At 33.9% G+C, this 22,362-nt stretch overlaps 4 protein-coding genes across 5 annotated transcripts in view; 2 read left to right on the top strand and 2 right to left on the bottom strand.

Moving 5' to 3' along the window:
* LOC108744953 overlaps positions 1–14,179 on the bottom strand; it is a 16,501-nt gene extending 2,322 nt beyond the window's left edge. The window contains exons 1-4 of the mRNA XM_018480946.2: positions 14,034–14,179; positions 10,905–11,084; positions 9,289–9,565; positions 5,252–5,689 (exon numbers count right to left, since the gene is read on the bottom strand). Of these exons, the coding sequence (XP_018336448.1) occupies positions 5,252–5,689; positions 9,289–9,565; positions 10,905–11,070 (881 nt within the window). The 5' untranslated portion in view covers positions 11,071–11,084; positions 14,034–14,179. The remainder of the gene's footprint in view (positions 1–5,251; positions 5,690–9,288; positions 9,566–10,904; positions 11,085–14,033) is intronic.
* Positions 2,344–22,362, top strand: part of LOC108744951 (alpha-aminoadipic semialdehyde synthase, mitochondrial) — a 96,614-nt gene continuing 76,595 nt past the window's right edge. The window contains exon 1 of the mRNA XM_025981722.1: positions 2,344–2,569. Within this exon, the coding sequence (XP_025837507.1) occupies positions 2,475–2,569 (95 nt within the window). The 5' untranslated portion in view covers positions 2,344–2,474. The remainder of the gene's footprint in view (positions 2,570–22,362) is intronic.
* LOC112903859 (protein bride of sevenless) overlaps positions 16,227–22,362 on the top strand; it is a 19,295-nt gene continuing 13,159 nt past the window's right edge. The window contains exons 1-2 of one of the 2 annotated variants that reach the window (XM_025981724.1): positions 16,227–16,317; positions 16,524–16,675. The gene's annotated coding sequence lies outside the window, so the exon portion shown is untranslated. The remainder of the gene's footprint in view (positions 16,318–16,523; positions 16,676–22,362) is intronic. The other variant, XM_025981725.1, reaches the window with a different exon arrangement.
* On the bottom strand, positions 19,877–21,906 carry LOC112906793. Its single transcript, XM_025981726.1, has 2 exons — positions 21,731–21,906; positions 19,877–20,391 (listed from the first exon to the last, which is right to left on the bottom strand). The coding sequence occupies exons 1-2, from the start codon at positions 21,894–21,896 to the stop codon at positions 20,099–20,101; spliced, it is 459 nt and encodes a 152-aa protein (XP_025837511.1). The 5' UTR covers positions 21,897–21,906; the 3' UTR covers positions 19,877–20,098.

Here is a 22,362-nt window from a genome sequence, read left to right as displayed (position 1 = left end):
GAAAGAGGGTGGTCACTTGAACAAAACCCGATAACCTAACCTAACCTAACCTACCCTATTGATAAAGATATTTAAATAATGTTTTATATAACTTTCTCAATATTTTTATGTATTTTTCCATTAGTTTTACCTTTGAATATTGTTTAAGAATGACTATATAAATATTTACATGCCTAGAAATATATAAAAATTGGTATATTAATTACTTTGAACCCCCATAACTTTTTATGAGGATGAAACCGCCACGAATTTTTTATGGTACAGTGGTGGGGGAGACCTCCTCTTTCGACCCCCCCCATCTAGACCTTTACCTATGTATGTTACAATTGAGTATTTGAAAGAACAAGGTTTTTTCTATGTTAAAGAATTTACAAATACAATTTATCGTGATTAAAAAAATCTCAAAAACAATATTAAACAACTACTCTCATCAAGTCTAGATACAGAAAGGTTTTTCAAATTTTATTTTTTCATATACCTATTAAATTTCTAATCTATCGATCCCAACTTAATCATTTACTGAGCCCGTAGTAGATCACATTTTCTTTCAAGTTGTTTAAAAGATTAAATAAGCAGTCCGTATATCACGGAGAATGTAAGTTTTATATATACAGAAATTGAGTCACCAAGTACACGTGTTGACCGTTATCACCCGAATAATGCCGAACATGAAGTCAGAAAAAGCAACTCATTTTGATGAACAATGTTTACTGGTAAGTTTGTTGTCGGTATCTGTTTTTTATTGCGAACAATAAGAAATAACTCTTCTATTAATTGCAAAACAATCTCGTGGACAACAAATAATAACGATAGTGTTATAAAAGTGATATTTGTGTTATGTTTTATGTTATGATTATTGCCTAAACGTGATAAAATTGTGCGTGCTACTCTAAAAGATGTTAAAGATGGAGTCACATTGTTTGTACAATCTTCGATAAAGTAAAAGTCACTCTGATAAAGAAAGATAATTCATCTTCGGGACAATAAATAAATTTGTAAATAATTATTATCATTTTCCGAATTTTGAGACTATGGTCTAGAGAATGATTTGATGGCGAAAAAATTAGCATACCGAAAATTGGGCACAGGTGGAGGCTTTCCGATCTTTTATCGCATGCCTTTTTGGGAGTTCATAATTTACCTTTTTAGCCATTTAAAAAATAGAAGCGGTACTGACAGATCAGTACTGTATAAAAATAAATAAAAGTAAAACTAAAATACTAGTATACAAGGGAAGAAAAAGTAGGGAAAGAGGGAATATAATAAAAATTAGAAGAACTGGCTGATTTTAGATACCTAGGAAGTCAGATAAGTCAGGATGGAAGTAGTAGGGATGTAAAGCAGAGGATAGCGCAGGGTCGTGTCGCCTTTAACAAAAACAAGTCACTTCTATGCTCGCGAACCATTAATTTAGAAATTCGAAAAAGGTTGTTAAAGGTGTATGTTTGGAGCACGGCGTTGTACGGGTGCGAAACATGGACAGTGGGCGTGGCGGAAAAGAAAAGGTTAAAAGCGTTCAAAATGTGGTGTTATAGGCGGATGATGGGGATATCGTGGGTAGAAAAGGTTAGAAATGAAGAGGTATTGGGAAGAATAGGAGAACAGAGGACTCTATGGAAGTCAATAACAATAGGCGAAATAGGTTGGTAGGACACCTTCTTAGGCATGAAGGTCTAGTCAGAGACATATTAGAGGCAGAAACAGGAGTTAGGAGGGATAGAGGTAGATGTAGGCTGTTCTAGTTTTAGGGAAATACGAAGTTTAGCTCAGGATAGGAAAGAGTGGAGGTACGTGTCCAACCAGTCTTAGGACTGACGACCTTATGATGATGAATTTACCTTTTGATAAAAAAAATAGAAAGGTTCTTAACCAAGGCAGATTTTCCAATCATACCGAAAATTAAAATGTTACTTTTTGGAAAAAATTGCGTTTACCGATGCATCACATTCAATGCCTTTGTAAGAAACTGTCTAGTACTAAAAGTCATGCAATCCTCAACAGCCTAAAGGGCTCGAACGTTTCAGTATAAAATTCTGTGTTTTCAAATTGCAAGTCAATGAAAAAGAAAAGGAACTTGATGCATCTTTCGTTACCACAAAAGTGGAAAAACTAGTTGGGGTCTTGAACTATCTCAAACTAAAATGAAAATCTTCCACCCTTTTTTTTCCTTTGTACTGTTGCAGATTGCATGTCTTTCGCCTTAAATCACCTTTAACTATTCTACGTTGCAAATGCATGCAATATGTATCACGGAAAACACAATTTTTTCTAAAAAAGGAATTTTAATTTCAACATGACCGAAAAACTTATAACACATCGGACTAGAACCTTTTTGTCTTTCTTATGAAAGGGTAAATTATTAACCCCCAAAAGAGCATGCTATATATAATAGGTGAAGTTCACCTCTATCCAGCTTCCGATCTATTTATATTTACTTTACTTTTAATCTATTTTAACATCTTTTACTATGTGAAATGCGAACTTTTCATTGCGGACATCGTGTCGTAACATCATATGGGAACCACCATGAAAATTCCACAGTGTGCAAATTAATACCTACAGCGTTAAGGTAAGTTATACTTTGCTTTTCTATATTAATGAGGAAATTACTTCTTTAATATGTGAAAGCGCATTTCACAAATCACCGTAGGAGGTGATACCTAATTCAATGAGAAGCGAAAACTAAATGTTAACTATTTTTGGTATTGATTTAGTTGATAGTCGCCAAAATAATCTAAACATTTCATCTAAGAAGAACCGCATACTTTTTAGGATTTTGACAGAAAAATCGTAGTTGATCAATTATTTTGATTACTGATGAAATTCAGTTTTATCAATTGTTATTGCAAAGCGTATAATAATATGAAAAAAGAAAAAAAATAGCTTTTGAGATTATATTACCTACAATATTATTTAATTATTTCCTGACATTATACCAATTAGTGCCTGTACTTAACATTGCTTATTTGAAATGCCTGAAAAGTTTTGTAAAAGACAGAGAAGGCAGTCTGATTTGTCTACAGGATAAAAGCCTTAGGTTTTTTGTATATTTGAACACATTAGAATTAATGAAATTCTATATAATTTAAAGGCCGCCGTTATGTGAGTACCAAATACTGATGATTTCTCTTCCAAGCTTGCATGAGTTTTCAAAAATCATTGACAGTAAGCCTTTAATAAAGTAATAGGAAACTAAAGAAGCTCAACATTTAGCAGAATAAGTTTGGTCCTATTATCTGATATTATTACAAATATTATTTGTTGTATAATTTTAATTTTTCTTTTAACATTTTCGGAACTGAAAATTAGTCCTTAATTCTTTCTTATGTAGTTAGTTTGAGATTTTATAAGATCTTAAAAACCATGAGATTTTTACTAAGGACATAGTTCAATGCTTGGAGAGAATATGAGTAGACCTGCTATAAGTGAATTATTTTTCTAAACATTCTGTACATATTGATAGGATATACAAATGCTTCATTCAACTTTGTAACCATTTTACCAAACCCCCTTCCACTACTCTGTTCCAAACAGAAATTTTGAATCAAACATTTACAAACCATAATACTAATGCGTCCTAGGCGCATTGAAAATATCAGACAAAGCTGCCGGAAATCCACAAGTTGTCCAAAAACAGTAATACTTATTTGCTGTTTCAATTGATACTAGACAACATTAGCTTTAAAATTTGTCTGTCTTTGTGGAAAAATAAAAATCCATAAAAAAAATTATATTCTGTAATGTATTTATGATGATGTGAAACCGGCTGTGCAAAACAATTTCAAACATTTGAAAATTCTCGCTAAGGACTACCTGGAAAACTTTCTTTAATTATTCATTAGTAAATAACTTTTTTGCATAAATTCCACATTTTTACATAAATTTAGGGTCAAGTTGGAATTTGTTTAACGTTCTCTGTGCGTTTGTACTCAAGATCTCACAAATCGTTTACTCCATAATTTCCAAATTCATTTATGACGAAAACCAGATCGATTAAGTGTAAAGTAATGTACTTTGGGGTTGAAATTTCGAAGGCCGACATTAGAACATTCATTAGGAAGTACCTGTGTCATATTAGCTATCAAAAGCCTTTTTACAGAAACCTAAACGAGTGTAATTAGACGTAACACATCGACATTATTCAATCTCCGAATATTTATCCTTTATGTTCTTATTTACATACTTATTAGGTAAAGATTTAAAAATCAAGTGAAGGACTGTAGGAGTTATCCAGGGGTAGATATAAATAGCGACTTAACTTAGTAGTTATGAAGACTAATCTTAAATTGAAAACTCTGAAAAAAAAGGAAGATAGGAGACATCTTGACTCAGAAAAGCTAAAATGCTAAAAAAAGGACAGACGAAATACTAAAGGCGGCAGAAGAAACGAATGACAGGGACATAAAAACAGAATGGAAAACAGAATGGAAAATTGTAGGATTGATGGAAAAAAGGCGGAAATATAAAAACAGGACAAACGAAGAGGGGCAAAAGAGATATAAGGCTATAATGTGGGAAATAATTAGGAAGTGCAGGGCAGCTAAGGATAGAAATTGTAAAAAAGTAGAAGAAAAGTTTGAAGTAGGTAAAACCGATGACTTATAGTATAATTAAAAGGAATTTTAGAGATGTAGGATGCAGTAGTAAAAATATAAGAAACAAGGCATTTTTATAGAAAATGAGGAAAAGGCAAATAGGTGGAAAGAATATTTAGAGGACGTATACGAAAACCGTGACTTATGAGATATATTAGAGAAGGAAAATAGTGTAGAGATAGATGAGTTAGGTTATCCCAAAATGAGAGAAAGTTCGATGTAGCATTAAAAAACTTAACGAATAATAAGGCGCCAGGGGTAGACGAGATACAGGGGGAAATTCATGCAGGACAAGAGATTAGAGATCGTATGTTTAAGCTTCTTAGTCACATTTACGAGAAGTTAGGAGGGGTTGAGGTAGACCTAGATTAGATTACTGTTCGCAAATAGTTACGGATGTGGGTTGTTCTAGTTTTAGGGAAATGCGAAGATTAGCTAAGGATAGGAAGGAGTGCAGGTGCGTGTCCAACCAGTCTTAGAACTGAGGACCTTATGAGGATGATGATGATGTTGTTTTTATTTATATTTAGTTGCGACCTAGTAAGAAGCTTAGCAACCCTCGACAGTCGACCCCAATCGATCGTCAAATCTGTCGATTTCTATTTCATGAGATAACATAAATCCCATATAAACGACCCAACATTAAAAACACTTACGGACAATTACAAATGCTTTTGGGACAGTTTGGTGGATACTTGAGGCAATTACTTTGACACCAATTGTCCATTCCGGGCATCAAAGCTTTGATATTGTCGTTGGCTTGACACACTTGATGTCGCACAATCAACGGATAAACGTTGAAAGGCGCCGGTCGTGTACTGTCCTTGTAGAACAACAAATAGGGGTTGTCCACTTCGACAAAGAGTGGTGGAATAGCACCTCCGACATTAGTCACAACGCTGACATCGGCACAGTTTCGGAACAGTTCCGATTTTCCACATCCTTGAGCGTAAGTGCCGTTGTCGCAAAGTCCCCATTGATTTCCTGTGTAGTAATTCCATTGGAGGACGCACTGGGTGCATGTAAGATACGGTGGCAGTCGGACGCTGTAGTAGATTGTGGCTTTCTTGGGGCCGTCTTCGTCGAGGATGTACCTTAAGAAAAGCCAACAAGTTTAGAGGAAATTGTGATTGGGTTAATAAATGACTCCTTGCTTTTATTATTATTATTAAACAAATAGCTAAGGATATGAGATGTTTTAGATTTAGGAAAATTGCGAAGATTAACTCAAGATTAGTGATGAGCAAAGCAGAATCAAGACCAAGTCTGACCAAGTCTGCCCAAGTCTTGGTATTGACCTTGGTCTTACTTAAATACTTCTAGTCTTGGTCTTGGCCTTGGCCTTCCTGATTGAGTCTCGGTTTTCGTCTTGGTTTTGGTCTTGTGTGTAGGTCTCGCTCATATAACAATTCTTCAAACCACACAAGTTTTTCTATTTACCGACACAATAATTGTCTTAAATGCAGACATTTCCTGTCATAAACGCAAGCTAGTCATTACTTTTAAATAAAATAATTCGAAGTGGTCTGTATTCTGTCGAAATAGCCAGACGCGGATCGCGATTTCGATCTTTTTGGAACTCATCAGCACGTCGCAGACAGCTCCGACAGAACACAGACCAACTTTTAGGGTAGCTACGCCGGGATTCGTTTCGGCAAGTAGATATCCATACAAATGGACCTTGTTGGAGCATACGTAATCCTAAAATGTAGCATTGTACAACAGATGGCGTTTACCGCGCCATTTGTGGTATTTTCTAAAACGCACTGTTAAGACAGCAGGTAAAAGTTGGTCTGTGTGCGACGCGCTGATGAGATCCAAAAAGATCGAAATCGCGATCCGCTTTTGGCAGTTTCGACAGAATACGGACCACTTCGAATTATTTTATTCGATTTTGGTAACGTGCCTATCACGTTGAGGTTAGCTACGCCGGGATTCGTTTCAGCAAGTAGATATCCACACAAATGGACCTTGTTGGAGCATACGTTTGTGGTATTTTCTATTACTTTTAAAGAAAATAATGTGGATAGTTCTGAGAGTTATAAAAACATACCTTTTCTCCTAATCATAAATTGACCCTGCCTCCAACGCTTATATTGACCTTTTCTCGAACAAAATAGCACAAGGTACTTGAAAGAAATTAAAAATATGGAAAAAGAAATTAGATTATCTCTACATTTCATCCATACGTTATCCAAACATAGCCACATAGAACACTTACTCCAGGGACATTCTTACAGATCCGTATTTTTTTGTTTAGCTTCGCGTATTTGGTCTCAGTCTTGCATATTCGGTTTTGTTTTTGGTCTTCGTCTTGTTCGTTCGGTCTTAGTTTTAGTCTTGATCTTGTTCGTTCGGTCCTGGTTTTGATCTTGTTAATATAAAAACAATCTTGGTCCTGTCCGTTCGGTTTTAGTCTTAGTCTTGCTAGTATAAAGACAATCTTGGTCTTGGTTAACGTTAATTTTGTTCATCACTGCTCAGTATAAGAAAAATTGTAAGGTGCGTGACCATCCAGTCTTAGGACTGACGACCTTATGATAATGATATACTCACTTATTTCCGTTTTTATTGTTTTAATTTCACGTTAGATGTTTTGATAAAATATTAATTTGTGACAGTATTTTCTTCCATGTATGTAACTGTACATAAATATGGGTGTTTTTGTCACAACATATTGAACTTTGTTCCATTTAAAGGATTTCCTTCAGAAAACTCAATACAATAGTAGGTTTATATTAAAGTAGGTATGTCAAAGCCTACTTTGTTATGTGGTAAATAAACTTTAACCCAGTTTTCCAATGAAGTACGCTATCCTATATTGTACTTCCTTTGAATACTTAATGATATTATATTATTGGTGTTATACGCTCAATATATGAGCCCATGTTTGTAGGCTATCCAACTAATTAGCATTCAAGGTCCAAATATTATACGTTTGTGCACGTTCTTTTATTTTTTGATTGACCCACGAATTTTAATATTTGATGTTGCCTTTCGTACATGCCTAATTACTCTTTGAAATCAAAAATTGACAAGTTCATGTTTTTTAAAGGCCATAATCACTGGTTATAAAAGTCAATATTTTAAAAAAAAAATGCTACACTAATATAAAAGTAAAGGTTCTTTCAAATTTGTCCTAGCCCTATATTCACGACGAACTAATATGATACGTACTAACAAGAAAAATCAATTAGACTCAGAAGTGCATCTCGATTTCAATCTCATTATATCTCGTCAGCAGCCCGTAAACGGTCCCTACATGACACGGCGTGCTGACTAGATCCAATAAGATCAAAATCGCGATCTTCGCCTGAAAGTTTCGACTGATCTTTTTGTTGTGTTTGATGGCGTGTCTACCATCTCGTCGAGGTACTCACGGCATAGATTCAGTTCAACAAATCTTTTTAAATCGTCAATACTTCAGAGTACTACTTGCAGCTCAATTTTGTACTTTCATTTTAGTCAGAATCTGCAATTGTTTTAGAAGCAAATATATATATCCACTTTGGAAATCAATATGAGCTCAAACGCTCCAAACACAGAATTTACAGATTTAGATCAAAACAAAAAAAAAACCTTTTTCGAAAAAGTGTTTTAGTGTTGGTGTCTCTATCATGTTGTTAAAACATTTTGAGATAAATAAGAGTTGTTAATCAATAATTAATCAATACTTTCAGATCTTATTTTTCTCTTCAATAACACCGGAAATACTTCAATTAAGAGTAAATAATAGTATTTAACCTGTTAATTGTTGCAAATAAGGTAAGTTAGTAGTTAGTGATAGTTTTAAATAAAATGGAAGCGGTATTGACAAAACAGTACTGTACGAAAATAAATAAAAGTAAAACAAAAATGCTGGTATGCAAGGGAAGACAAAGTAGAGAAAAGGCGAATATAAAGATATGAGACGAATAAGTAAAATAAGTGGCTGATTTTAGGTATCTAGGAAGTCAGATAAGTCAGGACGAAAGGAATAGTAGAGTAAAATGAAGTCACTTCTATGGTCGCGAACGGTTAATTTAGAAATTCGAAAAAGGTTATTAAAGGTGTATGTTTGGAGCACGGCGATGTATGGATGCGAAACGTGGACAGTGGGCGCGGCGAAAGGAAAAGGTCAAAAGCGTTCGAAATGTGGTGTTACAGATACCGTGGATAGAGAAGATTAGAAATGACGAGGTACTAGAAAGAATAGGAGAACAGAGGACTCTATGGAAGTCAATAAGAAATAGGTGAGATAGGTTGGTAGGACACCTTTTAAAGCTTGAAGGTCTGGTCAGAAACATATTAAAGGCAGAAACGGAAGTTAAGAAAGGTAGAGGTAGACCTAGATTAGATTGCTGTTCGCAAATAGTTAAGGATATGGGTCTTAAGGAGTTCTGAAGATTAGCTCAGGATAGCAAAGAGTAGAAGTACGTGTCCAACCTGTCTTAGGATTGATTGCCTTATGATGATGATGATGATGTTGTCAACAATTGAAACTGTCGCAAGGTGAAACTGTTTATGGAGAAACAAAGAAAGTAATAGTGGTCTTCTGTTCGAATGGAAAACCTATTGGTAATTCCAGTATTTTCTTATTATTATTATTATTAGAAATTCAGTCTGAGATGCTATTTCCATCTTATTATAGAACTGTACGAATTGTCATAAAAATCCTTTTTGATATTGTTTATTCGCTCACATGCATACGTACCTATGGTCATCCTGGCCAACGACCCTCAGTGGATATTTGTCGAGACATTCCTGCGTTACTTCTTTGTAGGGATCGTTGTTTGGACAGAGGTTTATTTCGAATCGTCCGTAATGGTTTGTCGTCAATTCTACTTCAATATTTATCTCTTGGCCAGATATATATCGACGGGTTATTATACCATTAGCATAAGTCCCACCGGCTTCGTGAGGCCGCGGCTCTTTTTTATCATAACTGTCGCCACAAATTCCGCACTTTCCTTTATTCTGATTCCAATGAACTGTAATAGAAATAATGTACATATACAACGTTGCCTATTTTTTTGTTGTTAAAAAATAATAACAATTACAAAAACTACGACGTCAAATGCAAATTTATTCTAAGATTAAGGTATTGTACAGGGTAAGAGGGGTCAAATACAAGTTGGAAGGTAGACGACCTTAAACGATTATTCGTTGGGTATTTAGCGTGTTTTGGTAGCTTCATAAATACCACTTTTTCCATTTTTTCTCATAATTCTCTTTCTTACGAAAGCATTTTCACCATATTGTTTATTTGCCTATGCCTGATCTTGGCGCAGGACAAAAGATCGAAAATATCAACGTTTAATGTCTTCATAACTTGAACCCAATACGAGAATATCTACCAAGTTACGGAAAAGTCAAGCTTTCCAAAATGGTTTGCTTTTCATTTTCTTTTTTTTTGTGTTTTCCATGACCACAAACTTGTATTATAAAAATTAGGAGATAGAAAACTAGATGTCGGCGATTTCCGAAAGAGAAAATGTGCCAGAAATACAGAACCAAACATGGCGCACAGGAAAAGAAATCATTTCTGTGCTCGCTATGATATTAGCCATATTGACAAAATAGTATCCTATAAAAGTAAGGAAAAGTAAAACAAGAATACTGATATGCAAGGGAAATAAAAATAAGGAAATAGTGAATATAAAGATAGAAGACGAAAAATTAGAAGAAGTCAGAACGGAAGGAGTAGTAATAGGATATATAAAGCAGAGGATAGCGCAGGGTCGAGTCGCCTTTGCTCTTGTTTGCCAGCGAACGGTTAATTTAGAAATTCGAAAAAGGTTGTTAAAGGTGTATGGTTGGAGCGTCGCGTTGAACGGATGCAAAACGTGGACGATGGACGCGGTGGAAAAGAAAAGACTAGAAGCGTTCGAATTGTGGTTTTAATGGGGAATGATAAGGATACCGTGGACAGAGAAGGCTAGAAATGAATAGAGATATTAGAAAGAGTAGGAGAACAGAGGATGCCATGGAAGTCAATAATAAGAAATAGACGATATAGGTTGGCAGCAAGCAGAAACACGTGTTAAGAGGAATAGAGGTAGACCTTGATTAGACTGCTGTTCACAAATAGTTAAGGATGTTGGATGTTCTAGTTTTAGGGAAATAGTACGGTTGGTTAGGATACAAAAGAGTGGAGATTCGTGTCCAGCTAGTCTTGGGATTGATGACCTTATGACGATGATTGTGATATTTTGAAAAATTTGTTTATACTATATGTAAATTGATTGTAGAAAATTGTGCTTTTGATATCCACCCGATGAGCTGATAAATTTATGAATTATTCAGGTAGAAATTATCGCACTTACTAACCAGAATAGCCACCACAGTAAAGTTCATTATCATTGTAATTTACTGGATTCGGGAATCCGTACCTCCACATGGAGTTTCTGGACGGCGGGTCCATTAGTCTTCCATGTCCGTACACTTGCAGAAATTGTATCGTAATTAATACACACTTAATCACTACTGCATCCATTGTACTTTATAATGCTGAAAACAAAAAAATATATAAAGCAGTGTTAACAACTTTAGCAATAAACGTCGAAACTTCGCACTTATTGTTCAAATGTAGGCATTTTTACTACGACAAACTTTTTCTTTTAATCAATAAAAATTTTTAATAGTATTATCATCTATAAACTAATTATCTTTCTGGAACAAGGGTCCATACCGCCAGATGAATTTCTATTTGTTCTCTACTATTTTACTGAAATTTCCTTAAATTCGTCGTCAATTTTTTCCATCGAATTCTCCAGATAGTAAATAATTCCGGACAAAGATTCTCTGATGCGAATAAAGTAATTAAACAGGTCTGCGAAATTGTTTTTTGAAAAGTTTTTTTCTTAAATTGGTAATATTTGTCGTAATTGTCTTGAAAGTAGTAGAAAACGATATTTATATGATATATACCACGTCACATTAACCCATAAATGCTCAGAGAACACATTTCCATTTGAACCCTTGCCACGTAATGAGTGCGACGAAAAAATATTCGATAACTAGTGTTTTTGTGTTTTTAACGATGCTCTTTTCGATGGTGTTGGTTAAAAATACCTCCGAAGATATTAAAGCATGGAAAGATCGAAAATAAGCAAACGTGATTTTTGAATTGACTTTTTTCTTAAAAAGCAATTTTTTGTGTCCTTACGATTTTTTTGTATGTTTAAAACGTATATAGATCATGACTTCGATATCTAAACATGAAATAATCACCGTTGGTCAACTCTAAATGCCTTTACAAACTGTTTGATCAAACCAAGTTTAATGTAAAGTGGTGGAAGCAATACTTTCTTCTTTCAAACTCGTATTGATGGCATTTTTCACTACGACTTCCAATTGCATTCTTATTTGGACATAGAAACACCGAATAACAATGATTTTGATTTACCATAACTCCACTGTTTTAACACTTCAACAAATAACCGACATATTTTATCGTAACCCAGTGTTTATCTTGGTAACGACTTCATTCTGAAGTAAAAGCTTAATAAGCATTTTTTACAAAGTCTGTTATATTCAATCTTTGCTTAACTATTGTATATTGTCCGGAAATGTCAAAAAATACATTTAAAATGTTTTTACAACTCCGAGAAGCTATAGTTAAAGATAAATGAAACACAATCTTTTATTACACGTTATTATTATATCTCTGTCAATAATGGCGCGCTATAAACTATTTCTTTTTCAGGCGGTGTAAACGACTATAGTTACTTTCAGACTATCTAAAATAAAGTAAAATACAATGTAATGCTCAGTCAGAGAGTATTAAATAGAAATATAGGCTATAAAATGAATTTTGTGAAAAAACAAATAAAGCCGATTCAACATTTACATGCTTAAGATAAATTTATCCAAAAAACTTTTTTATCGCAGACCTGTGTTGTCTTTTTGGAATAAAGTTATATACTGCCAGATGAATTTCTATTTGTTCTCTACATTTTTACTGAAGATTCCTTAAATTTATGGTTAATTTTTCCCTATCGAACTCTCCACATAGCCAATTTTCCGACAGTAAATAATTCCGTACGAAGATTCTCCTATGTGAATTTTGAAATAGAGGTCGCAAAAATGACCAACCAAAAACAGTGAACCGGAAAAATGGACGGATATGGTTCCCTTATACTTCACCGAAATTTTTCCATTTATATAGCGAAAACAGATGTTTAAACAATGATTATTTTGATGCAAAAAAAAGAAGGAAACAACAAATTTATAATTGATATTCATGGAATAGCATAAGAAACTATGTTTTTACTGGGTGTCCTACCCTACTAACCCACACAGTATGTTCATTTTTGTGACCTATAGAACCATTTACATCCGTATTAAATTTAAAAACAGGAACATATACATAACACCCTGTATGTAGCGCGTCATCAATAATTCTAACAAAGACACCACACCTTTATTTTATATTTTGCCAATACCTCGACCTTACCATTGACACCTACTATTTAGCAGTAGGTGCTTTACTTTAGACTGACCAGTCATTTATTATGTTAATCAGTCGCGTTTTTGATATTATCATAAATCATTAAACAGAACTAGGTACCAACCGCTCGTATTCGATTCAGAGGTCAATGATTTTTTCGAAAACTTGTTCAAATACAATACAACTTTGAATAAGTCTGCAGTAAAATATCATCTCGGTTGTACAATAGCTTTATATAGAAATTAATGATTCATAACCGAATTCATTATTGCAGTTCGGAAATGTGAAGAGGTCCAGTAGGATTTTTAGTGACTATGTTGTCGCATACGTATAAAACCTGAAGTTTTAATTTTTATTGTATATTTTCTACCTGCAGTTGCAATTTTATAATTGATATTGAATTCATACTAGGTATAACCACAGACAAGGTTGTGTCATCAAGGCAGACAATATTGTTTACATCACTTACATATAAATCAGGTGAAGTAATCCCCTTCCCTCATTTGTCTTTTTATTTTTATTTTTTCTAAAGAAAATCATTATTCTAATTCAAATAAAAAGTTCCCTAATTAAACTTCTGGAATTCACTAAAAAATATTTCCTAATAATTTTAAACTAGATACGTAGGTTCAAATATAGTAATTAAAAAGCAGCAAGTAAATCTTTTTTTCTAGAAACTCTACTATCTGCTATCGATCCTTTCCCTATATCTCGGTTTTTTATTAAATTTGAATGTAATTATTAATCTTTACGTCAGTTATAATAATATTAAAACTATAACAAAAGGAAAAGGGCCAGTACAGTTTTTAAATAATCAATTAAATGAAATCTATTCATCGAAATACTAAATAGGTATTAAAAATCAATCTTATGAATTAAATAGCTAACTTATGCAACACTTTAATAAGCACAATAATTGCAATTAATTAAAATTGCAAAAACTCAAATTTTCATTCAAAATTTTCCAAATTTCCAAAAAAATCGCAATATTACAAATTCAAACTCACCTCCACCGTATTTTGTTTTCACGAAACTTTTTAAAACAATTGACGAACTTGTAGTGGATTGTCGATTTTGGTGAATGAATGGAAACGCAGCAGGACACTCCGATGCTTCGAGGATGACAGACAAGGAGGAACTGCCCGATGCATGGCACTCTTGATCCTCAAGAGGTCGGTGGCCAGCGACTTCTTGTCTTGTTGTATGTTTTATAGATAGGTTCACACTACACGTTGTTTAGTCATAAATAAGCAGGATTCGAATAATAGGAGTCACACATCGATGCAAATACCTCGTAAAATACGTACACCTACTAAATCCACAATTTTCTGAACAACACCGCCATAAACTATTCGCTAACTTTTGGCTTTTTTTCGGTAACATAGCAAGCAGTATGATGCAATATAGAGTTGCACACCATTGGAATAAAACAATTTTAGAATGTAATCGCTTATAACGACTCCGCATGTAATGCCAATCCGCTTATTACATATACGCCGTAACTGCTATTAAAACAACCGAAGTTTGTATAAATTGTTTTCGGTTTCATTAAATAGCATCCTCAAGTGACAATTGGAAACAGTGTTTTTTTTTAAGTCCCTGTGTACTAAAATGCTGAAGTAAAGACTGAAGATATTATCCTTCATAGTTTAAATCTAGTAAGCTGAATTATCACGAGCTATTTAATCATTAATAATAATATTCATTTTACTGCATTAAAGATAAAAATACCTTCAATTAAATTAAGGTTTGAAGTACATAACTAATGATAAGAAAAGCAAATGTTTTTTGGTATTGGTATTGGTCTTGATCTAGCGTGTTCAGTCTTGGTTTTGCCCATTTAATCGAACACTTACGTTTTTTTTTAATAATTATTTCCAAGCACAAATTTTTCTGTTTACCAACACAATAATTGTCCCAAATGATAAATTTTTCTGTCAATTATGCGAGATTGTCATGACTTTTAAAGAAAATAGTGTTGATAGTTGTGAGAGTTATGAAAACTCGTCAACTCACCCTTGGTTTTACTCTTGGTATTGTTCGGTCGGTCTTGGATTGACCCTGCTAGTATAAAAGCAGTCTTGATCTCTAAATTGATCATTAAATTACATTGTTCAATCAATAGATCTTCTGCATACGTATGTGAAATCAGTTTCTTCATAGATGTTCGCGTATGCGTAATTTAAAAAATCATCCCATCTGACCAACATAGACTTTATTATCAGTTTCTTACAGTATCTACATTTTAACAAATAGGCCCTAATAAGTATAAATTTCCGTCTTATGTTTATGAGACTTTTTCTGATCTTTGCTGGTGTATGAAGAGATTAAACAGATCTGAAACGAATGGGTAATAAATCTTCATCTACTATGACTTTTCTTTTCTTGTGAAAATGACTTGAAATGGACCAATTATGAAACAAAAAGACGTGACCACTACCACGCTCACTTCGTTCGTTTTGTCTTCTCCTACCGCAACCGTATAATCTTAATAAGCAATCAAACAAACGCATTCCTCAGTTAATACATTCGTTGGGCATATTCCGTATCTACTGGAAATCCTTTCTGGCGTTGAGAGTAACATATTCTAGTACAACTGTCAAGTAACAAGAAGATCATAGTAAAGGAGATTTTTAGATTACATTTCTTAGAAAATGTTTAAGAGTATTTTGTGCAGTCTAATTTATTATCATAGAGTATTTTGTGCATTCTAATTTATTTTCATTGTCACAGATTTGACAATTGTGCAAATAATTCCCGCACACAGGGATGTCGATTCAAATAACTTGAAATTGCTTGCCATCAGGTCAAGTAACATTGATGGAGAACCAAGTCACATGGTCACAAGTCACAACTAATTATTTTCAAGTAGAATTTGCAAAGTAACTTGATGAATGATTAATTCAAACAGGCCGGAAATTTTTAAAATAAAAAGGCCTTACAAATTAGGTGAATAACCAAATTGAATTCGTCACGCATTTAAAAATTTATTGATATTTTCTTATGTAACACCGTCCGTTACCACAAAAGCGATTTTGACCTGTATTTATAATGGTCGATCTTGCATAAAGAAAAACGGAGTTAGTTAGAAAGGAAGCAGTATTGAACTTCTAAAAAATCCTGTTAAGAAGCTTATGTAAACTCATAAAGCTTCCCGTGTCTTCCAACAATGATTAATGTTGTCTCTAGCAGTATACACTAAACAGTCGTTAATTCGTCATCATTGTTTGTATTCTGCACACTTTGGGGCTTCAGTTTCTACCCATTTTACCATATTGATCGAAGCCGACGGTGAGTGTTTGGGTGTTATGGGGGAAAAACGCAAGTAACATATGCAATAAGTTCTTATTTGTTTAATGATTTCGTCCAAGAGCGTGAATGCGATTCGTTGATTGTTGCTTTCGGTGTTGTTCATTTGTTTGTTACGGTTCGATGTGGAAATTTTACGTTGAAAAAGTTGAATTATAATAATAAATTATTTTTCGTTTGTTTGATAGCCGAATAACTCAACCGTAGTTCCGGTCGCTGGTTATTTTGTAGAAGAACTTGGCGATTACTACAAATTATACAATCATTTCATTTGCGACTGCACTTATACGAAGTTTTTTGTTTGTATTCTAGTTGTTTGTGAATGCGAAACCACGAAAAGGTACGTGATATTAAATAGAATGGTTTTATTCGTCAAATTAATTAAAATATGTTATGTTTCTCGATGAAAAATTGTCAAAATTAAAAGTTATTTCGTCACACCTAATTCTGATTACCTAAATTTATTTTGAAGGTCTGCTACGTGATTTTAAAAAGTAGAGTTGAAGTATTTCGTTAGAAACTATTAAAATATGATATTAGAACTTCTCGATAAAATTATCCCATCAATGCAAAATTGTTAAAATTTAAGTTATTTTGAAAAGATCAAAAAAGTTAAAAATCATTTTACGATATCATTGTTAATATTTTATTTTCTTTTTCGAAACTTTAAGGAATTTCGAGAGTTATGTGCGTACAGGTTAAAAAAACTTAGTTTTTATATACAATCTTACTTTAATTAGTTCCCAANCCATCCATTTAAATGGACCTTGTTGGAGCATACGTAATCCTAAAATGTAGCATTGTACAACAGATGGCGTTTACCGCGCCATTTGTGGTATTTTCTAAAACGCACTGTTAAGACAGCAGGTAAAAGTTGGTCTGTGTGCGACGCGCTGATGAGATCCAAAAAGATCGAAATCGCGATCCGCTTTTGGCAGTTTCGACAGAATACGGACCACTTCGAATTATTTTATTCGATTATGGTAACGTGCCTATCACGTTGAGGTTAGCTACGCCGGGATTCGTTTCAGCAAGTAGATATCCACACAAATGGACCTTGTTGGAGCATACGTTTGTGGTATTTTCTATTACTTTTAAAGAAAATAATGTGGATAGTTCTGAGAGTTATAAAAACATACCTTTTCTCCTAATCATAAATTGACCCTGCCTCCAACGCTTATATTGACCTTTTCTCGAACAAAATAGCACAAGGTACTTGAAAGAAATTAAAAATATGGAAAAAGAAATTAGATTATCTCTACATTTCATCCATACGTTATCCAAACATAGCCACATAGAACACTTACTCCAGGGACATTCTTACAGATCCGTATTTTTTTGTTTAGCTTCGCGTATTTGGTCTCAGTCTTGCATATTCGGTTTTGTTTTTGGTCTTCGTCTTGTTCGTTCGGTCTTAGTTTTAGTCTTGATCTTGTTCGTTCGGTCCTGGTTTTGATCTTGTTAATATAAAAACAATCTTGGTCCTGTCCGTTCGGTTTTAGTCTTAGTCTTGCTAGTATAAAGACAATCTTGGTCTTGGTTAACGTTAATTTTGTTCATCACTGCTCAGTATAAGAAAAATTGTAAGGTGCGTGACCATCCAGTCTTAGGACTGACGACCTTATGATAATGATATACTCACTTATTTCCGTTTTTATTGTTTTAATTTCACGTTAGATGTTTTGATAAAATATTAATTTGTGACAGTATTTTCTTCCATGTATGTAACTGTACATAAATATGGGTGTTTTTGTCACAACATATTGAACTTTGTTCCATTTAAAGGATTTCCTTCAGAAAACTCAATACAATAGTAGGTTTATATTAAAGTAGGTATGTCAAAGCCTACTTTGTTATGTGGTAAATAAACTTTAACCCAGTTTTCCAATGAAGTACGCTATCCTATATTGTACTTCCTTTGAATACTTAATGATATTATATTATTGGTGTTATACGCTCAATATATGAGCCCATGTTTGTAGGCTATCCAACTAATTAGCATTCAAGGTCCAAATATTATACGTTTGTGCACGTTCTTTTATTTTTTGATTGACCCACGAATTTTAATATTTGATGTTGCCTTTCGTACATGCCTAATTACTCTTTGAAATCAAAAATTGACAAGTTCATGTTTTTTAAAGGCCATAATCACTGGTTATAAAAGTCAATATTTTAAAAAAAAAATGCTACACTAATATAAAAGTAAAGGTTCTTTCAAATTTGTCCTAGCCCTATATTCACGACGAACTAATATGATACGTACTAACAAGAAAAATCAATTAGACTCAGAAGTGCATCTCGATTTCAATCTCATTATATCTCGTCAGCAGCCCGTAAACGGTCCCTACATGACACGGCGTGCTGACTAGATCCAATAAGATCAAAATCGCGATCTTCGCCTGAAAGTTTCGACTGATCTTTTTGTTGTGTTTGATGGCGTGTCTACCATCTCGTCGAGGTACTCACGGCATAGATTCAGTTCAACAAATCTTTTTAAATCGTCAATACTTCAGAGTACTACTTGCAGCTCAATTTTGTACTTTCATTTTAGTCAGAATCTGCAATTGTTTTAGAAGCAAATATATATATCCACTTTGGAAATCAATATGAGCTCAAACGCTCCAAACACAGAATTTACAGATTTAGATCAAAACAAAAAAAAAACCTTTTTCGAAAAAGTGTTTTAGTGTTGGTGTCTCTATCATGTTGTTAAAACATTTTGAGATAAATAAGAGTTGTTAATCAATAATTAATCAATACTTTCAGATCTTATTTTTCTCTTCAATAACACCGGAAATACTTCAATTAAGAGTAAATAATAGTATTTAACCTGTTAATTGTTGCAAATAAGGTAAGTTAGTAGTTAGTGATAGTTTTAAATAAAATGGAAGCGGTATTGACAAAACAGTACTGTACGAAAATAAATAAAAGTAAAACAAAAATGCTGGTATGCAAGGGAAGACAAAGTAGAGAAAAGGCGAATATAAAGATATGAGACGAATAAGTAAAATAAGTGGCTGATTTTAGGTATCTAGGAAGTCAGATAAGTCAGGACGAAAGGAATAGTAGAGTAAAATGAAGTCACTTCTATGGTCGCGAACGGTTAATTTAGAAATTCGAAAAAGGTTATTAAAGGTGTATGTTTGGAGCACGGCGATGTATGGATGCGAAACGTGGACAGTGGGCGCGGCGAAAGGAAAAGGTCAAAAGCGTTCGAAATGTGGTGTTACAGATACCGTGGATAGAGAAGATTAGAAATGACGAGGTACTAGAAAGAATAGGAGAACAGAGGACTCTATGGAAGTCAATAAGAAATAGGTGAGATAGGTTGGTAGGACACCTTTTAAAGCTTGAAGGTCTGGTCAGAAACATATTAAAGGCAGAAACGGAAGTTAAGAAAGGTAGAGGTAGACCTAGATTAGATTGCTGTTCGCAAATAGTTAAGGATATGGGTCTTAAGGAGTTCTGAAGATTAGCTCAGGATAGCAAAGAGTAGAAGTACGTGTCCAACCTGTCTTAGGATTGATTGCCTTATGATGATGATGATGATGTTGTCAACAATTGAAACTGTCGCAAGGTGAAACTGTTTATGGAGAAACAAAGAAAGTAATAGTGGTCTTCTGTTCGAATGGAAAACCTATTGGTAATTCCAGTATTTTCTTATTATTATTATTATTAGAAATTCAGTCTGAGATGCTATTTCCATCTTATTATAGAACTGTACGAATTGTCATAAAAATCCTTTTTGATATTGTTTATTCGCTCACATGCATACGTACCTATGGTCATCCTGGCCAACGACCCTCAGTGGATATTTGTCGAGACATTCCTGCGTTACTTCTTTGTAGGGATCGTTGTTTGGACAGAGGTTTATTTCGAATCGTCCGTAATGGTTTGTCGTCAATTCTACTTCAATATTTATCTCTTGGCCAGATATATATCGACGGGTTATTATACCATTAGCATAAGTCCCACCGGCTTCGTGAGGCCGCGGCTCTTTTTTATCATAACTGTCGCCACAAATTCCGCACTTTCCTTTATTCTGATTCCAATGAACTGTAATAGAAATAATGTACATATACAACGTTGCCTATTTTTTTGTTGTTAAAAAATAATAACAATTACAAAAACTACGACGTCAAATGCAAATTTATTCTAAGATTAAGGTATTGTACAGGGTAAGAGGGGTCAAATACAAGTTGGAAGGTAGACGACCTTAAACGATTATTCGTTGGGTATTTAGCGTGTTTTGGTAGCTTCATAAATACCACTTTTTCCATTTTTTCTCATAATTCTCTTTCTTACGAAAGCATTTTCACCATATTGTTTATTTGCCTATGCCTGATCTTGGCGCAGGACAAAAGATCGAAAATATCAACGTTTAATGTCTTCATAACTTGAACCCAATACGAGAATATCTACCAAGTTACGGAAAAGTCAAGCTTTCCAAAATGGTTTGCTTTTCATTTTCTTTTTTTTTGTGTTTTCCATGACCACAAACTTGTATTATAAAAATTAGGAGATAGAAAACTAGATGTCGGCGATTTCCGAAAGAGAAAATGTGCCAGAAATACAGAACCAAACATGGCGCACAGGAAAAGAAATCATTTCTGTGCTCGCTATGATATTAGCCATATTGACAAAATAGTATCCTATAAAAGTAAGGAAAAGTAAAACAAGAATACTGATATGCAAGGGAAATAAAAATAAGGAAATAGTGAATATAAAGATAGAAGACGAAAAATTAGAAGAAGTCAGAACGGAAGGAGTAGTAATAGGATATATAAAGCAGAGGATAGCGCAGGGTCGAGTCGCCTTTGCTCTTGTTTGCCAGCGAACGGTTAATTTAGAAATTCGAAAAAGGTTGTTAAAGGTGTATGGTTGGAGCGTCGCGTTGAACGGATGCAAAACGTGGACGATGGACGCGGTGGAAAAGAAAAGACTAGAAGCGTTCGAATTGTGGTTTTAATGGGGAATGATAAGGATACCGTGGACAGAGAAGGCTAGAAATGAATAGAGATATTAGAAAGAGTAGGAGAACAGAGGATGCCATGGAAGTCAATAATAAGAAATAGACGATATAGGTTGGCAGCAAGCAGAAACACGTGTTAAGAGGAATAGAGGTAGACCTTGATTAGACTGCTGTTCACAAATAGTTAAGGATGTTGGATGTTCTAGTTTTAGGGAAATAGTACGGTTGGTTAGGATACAAAAGAGTGGAGATTCGTGTCCAGCTAGTCTTGGGATTGATGACCTTATGACGATGATTGTGATATTTTGAAAAATTTGTTTATACTATATGTAAATTGATTGTAGAAAATTGTGCTTTTGATATCCACCCGATGAGCTGATAAATTTATGAATTATTCAGGTAGAAATTATCGCACTTACTAACCAGAATAGCCACCACAGTAAAGTTCATTATCATTGTAATTTACTGGATTCGGGAATCCGTACCTCCACATGGAGTTTCTGGACGGCGGGTCCATTAGTCTTCCATGTCCGTACACTTGCAGAAATTGTATCGTAATTAATACACACTTAATCACTACTGCATCCATTGTACTTTATAATGCTGAAAACAAAAAAATATATAAAGCAGTGTTAACAACTTTAGCAATAAACGTCGAAACTTCGCACTTATTGTTCAAATGTAGGCATTTTTACTACGACAAACTTTTTCTTTTAATCAATAAAAATTTTTAATAGTATTATCATCTATAAACTAATTATCTTTCTGGAACAAGGGTCCATACCGCCAGATGAATTTCTATTTGTTCTCTACTATTTTACTGAAATTTCCTTAAATTCGTCGTCAATTTTTTCCATCGAATTCTCCAGATAGTAAATAATTCCGGACAAAGATTCTCTGATGCGAATAAAGTAATTAAACAGGTCTGCGAAATTGTTTTTTGAAAAGTTTTTTTCTTAAATTGGTAATATTTGTCGTAATTGTCTTGAAAGTAGTAGAAAACGATATTTATATGATATATACCACGTCACATTAACCCATAAATGCTCAGAGAA

Source organism: Agrilus planipennis, unplaced genomic scaffold (assembly GCF_000699045.2).
Source record: "Agrilus planipennis isolate EAB-ADULT unplaced genomic scaffold, Apla_2.0 scaffold42, whole genome shotgun sequence".
NCBI lineage: Eukaryota > Metazoa > Arthropoda > Insecta > Coleoptera > Buprestidae > Agrilus > Agrilus planipennis.
Note: the sequence above shows the minus strand (reverse complement) of the source record. Positions and strands in the feature narration are given on the sequence as shown.

Bases quoted from the DNA above. Each gene is read 5' to 3' on its own strand.
- LOC112906793 (XM_025981726.1), bottom strand. From the start codon at position 21,896: ATGGATGCAGTAGTGATTAAGTGTGTATTAATTACGATACAATTTCTG. The intron at 20,392-21,730 runs GTTAGTAAGTGC...TTTCTATTACAG, and splicing joins TTACTGTGGTGGCTATTCTG to TTCATTGGAATCAGAATAAA.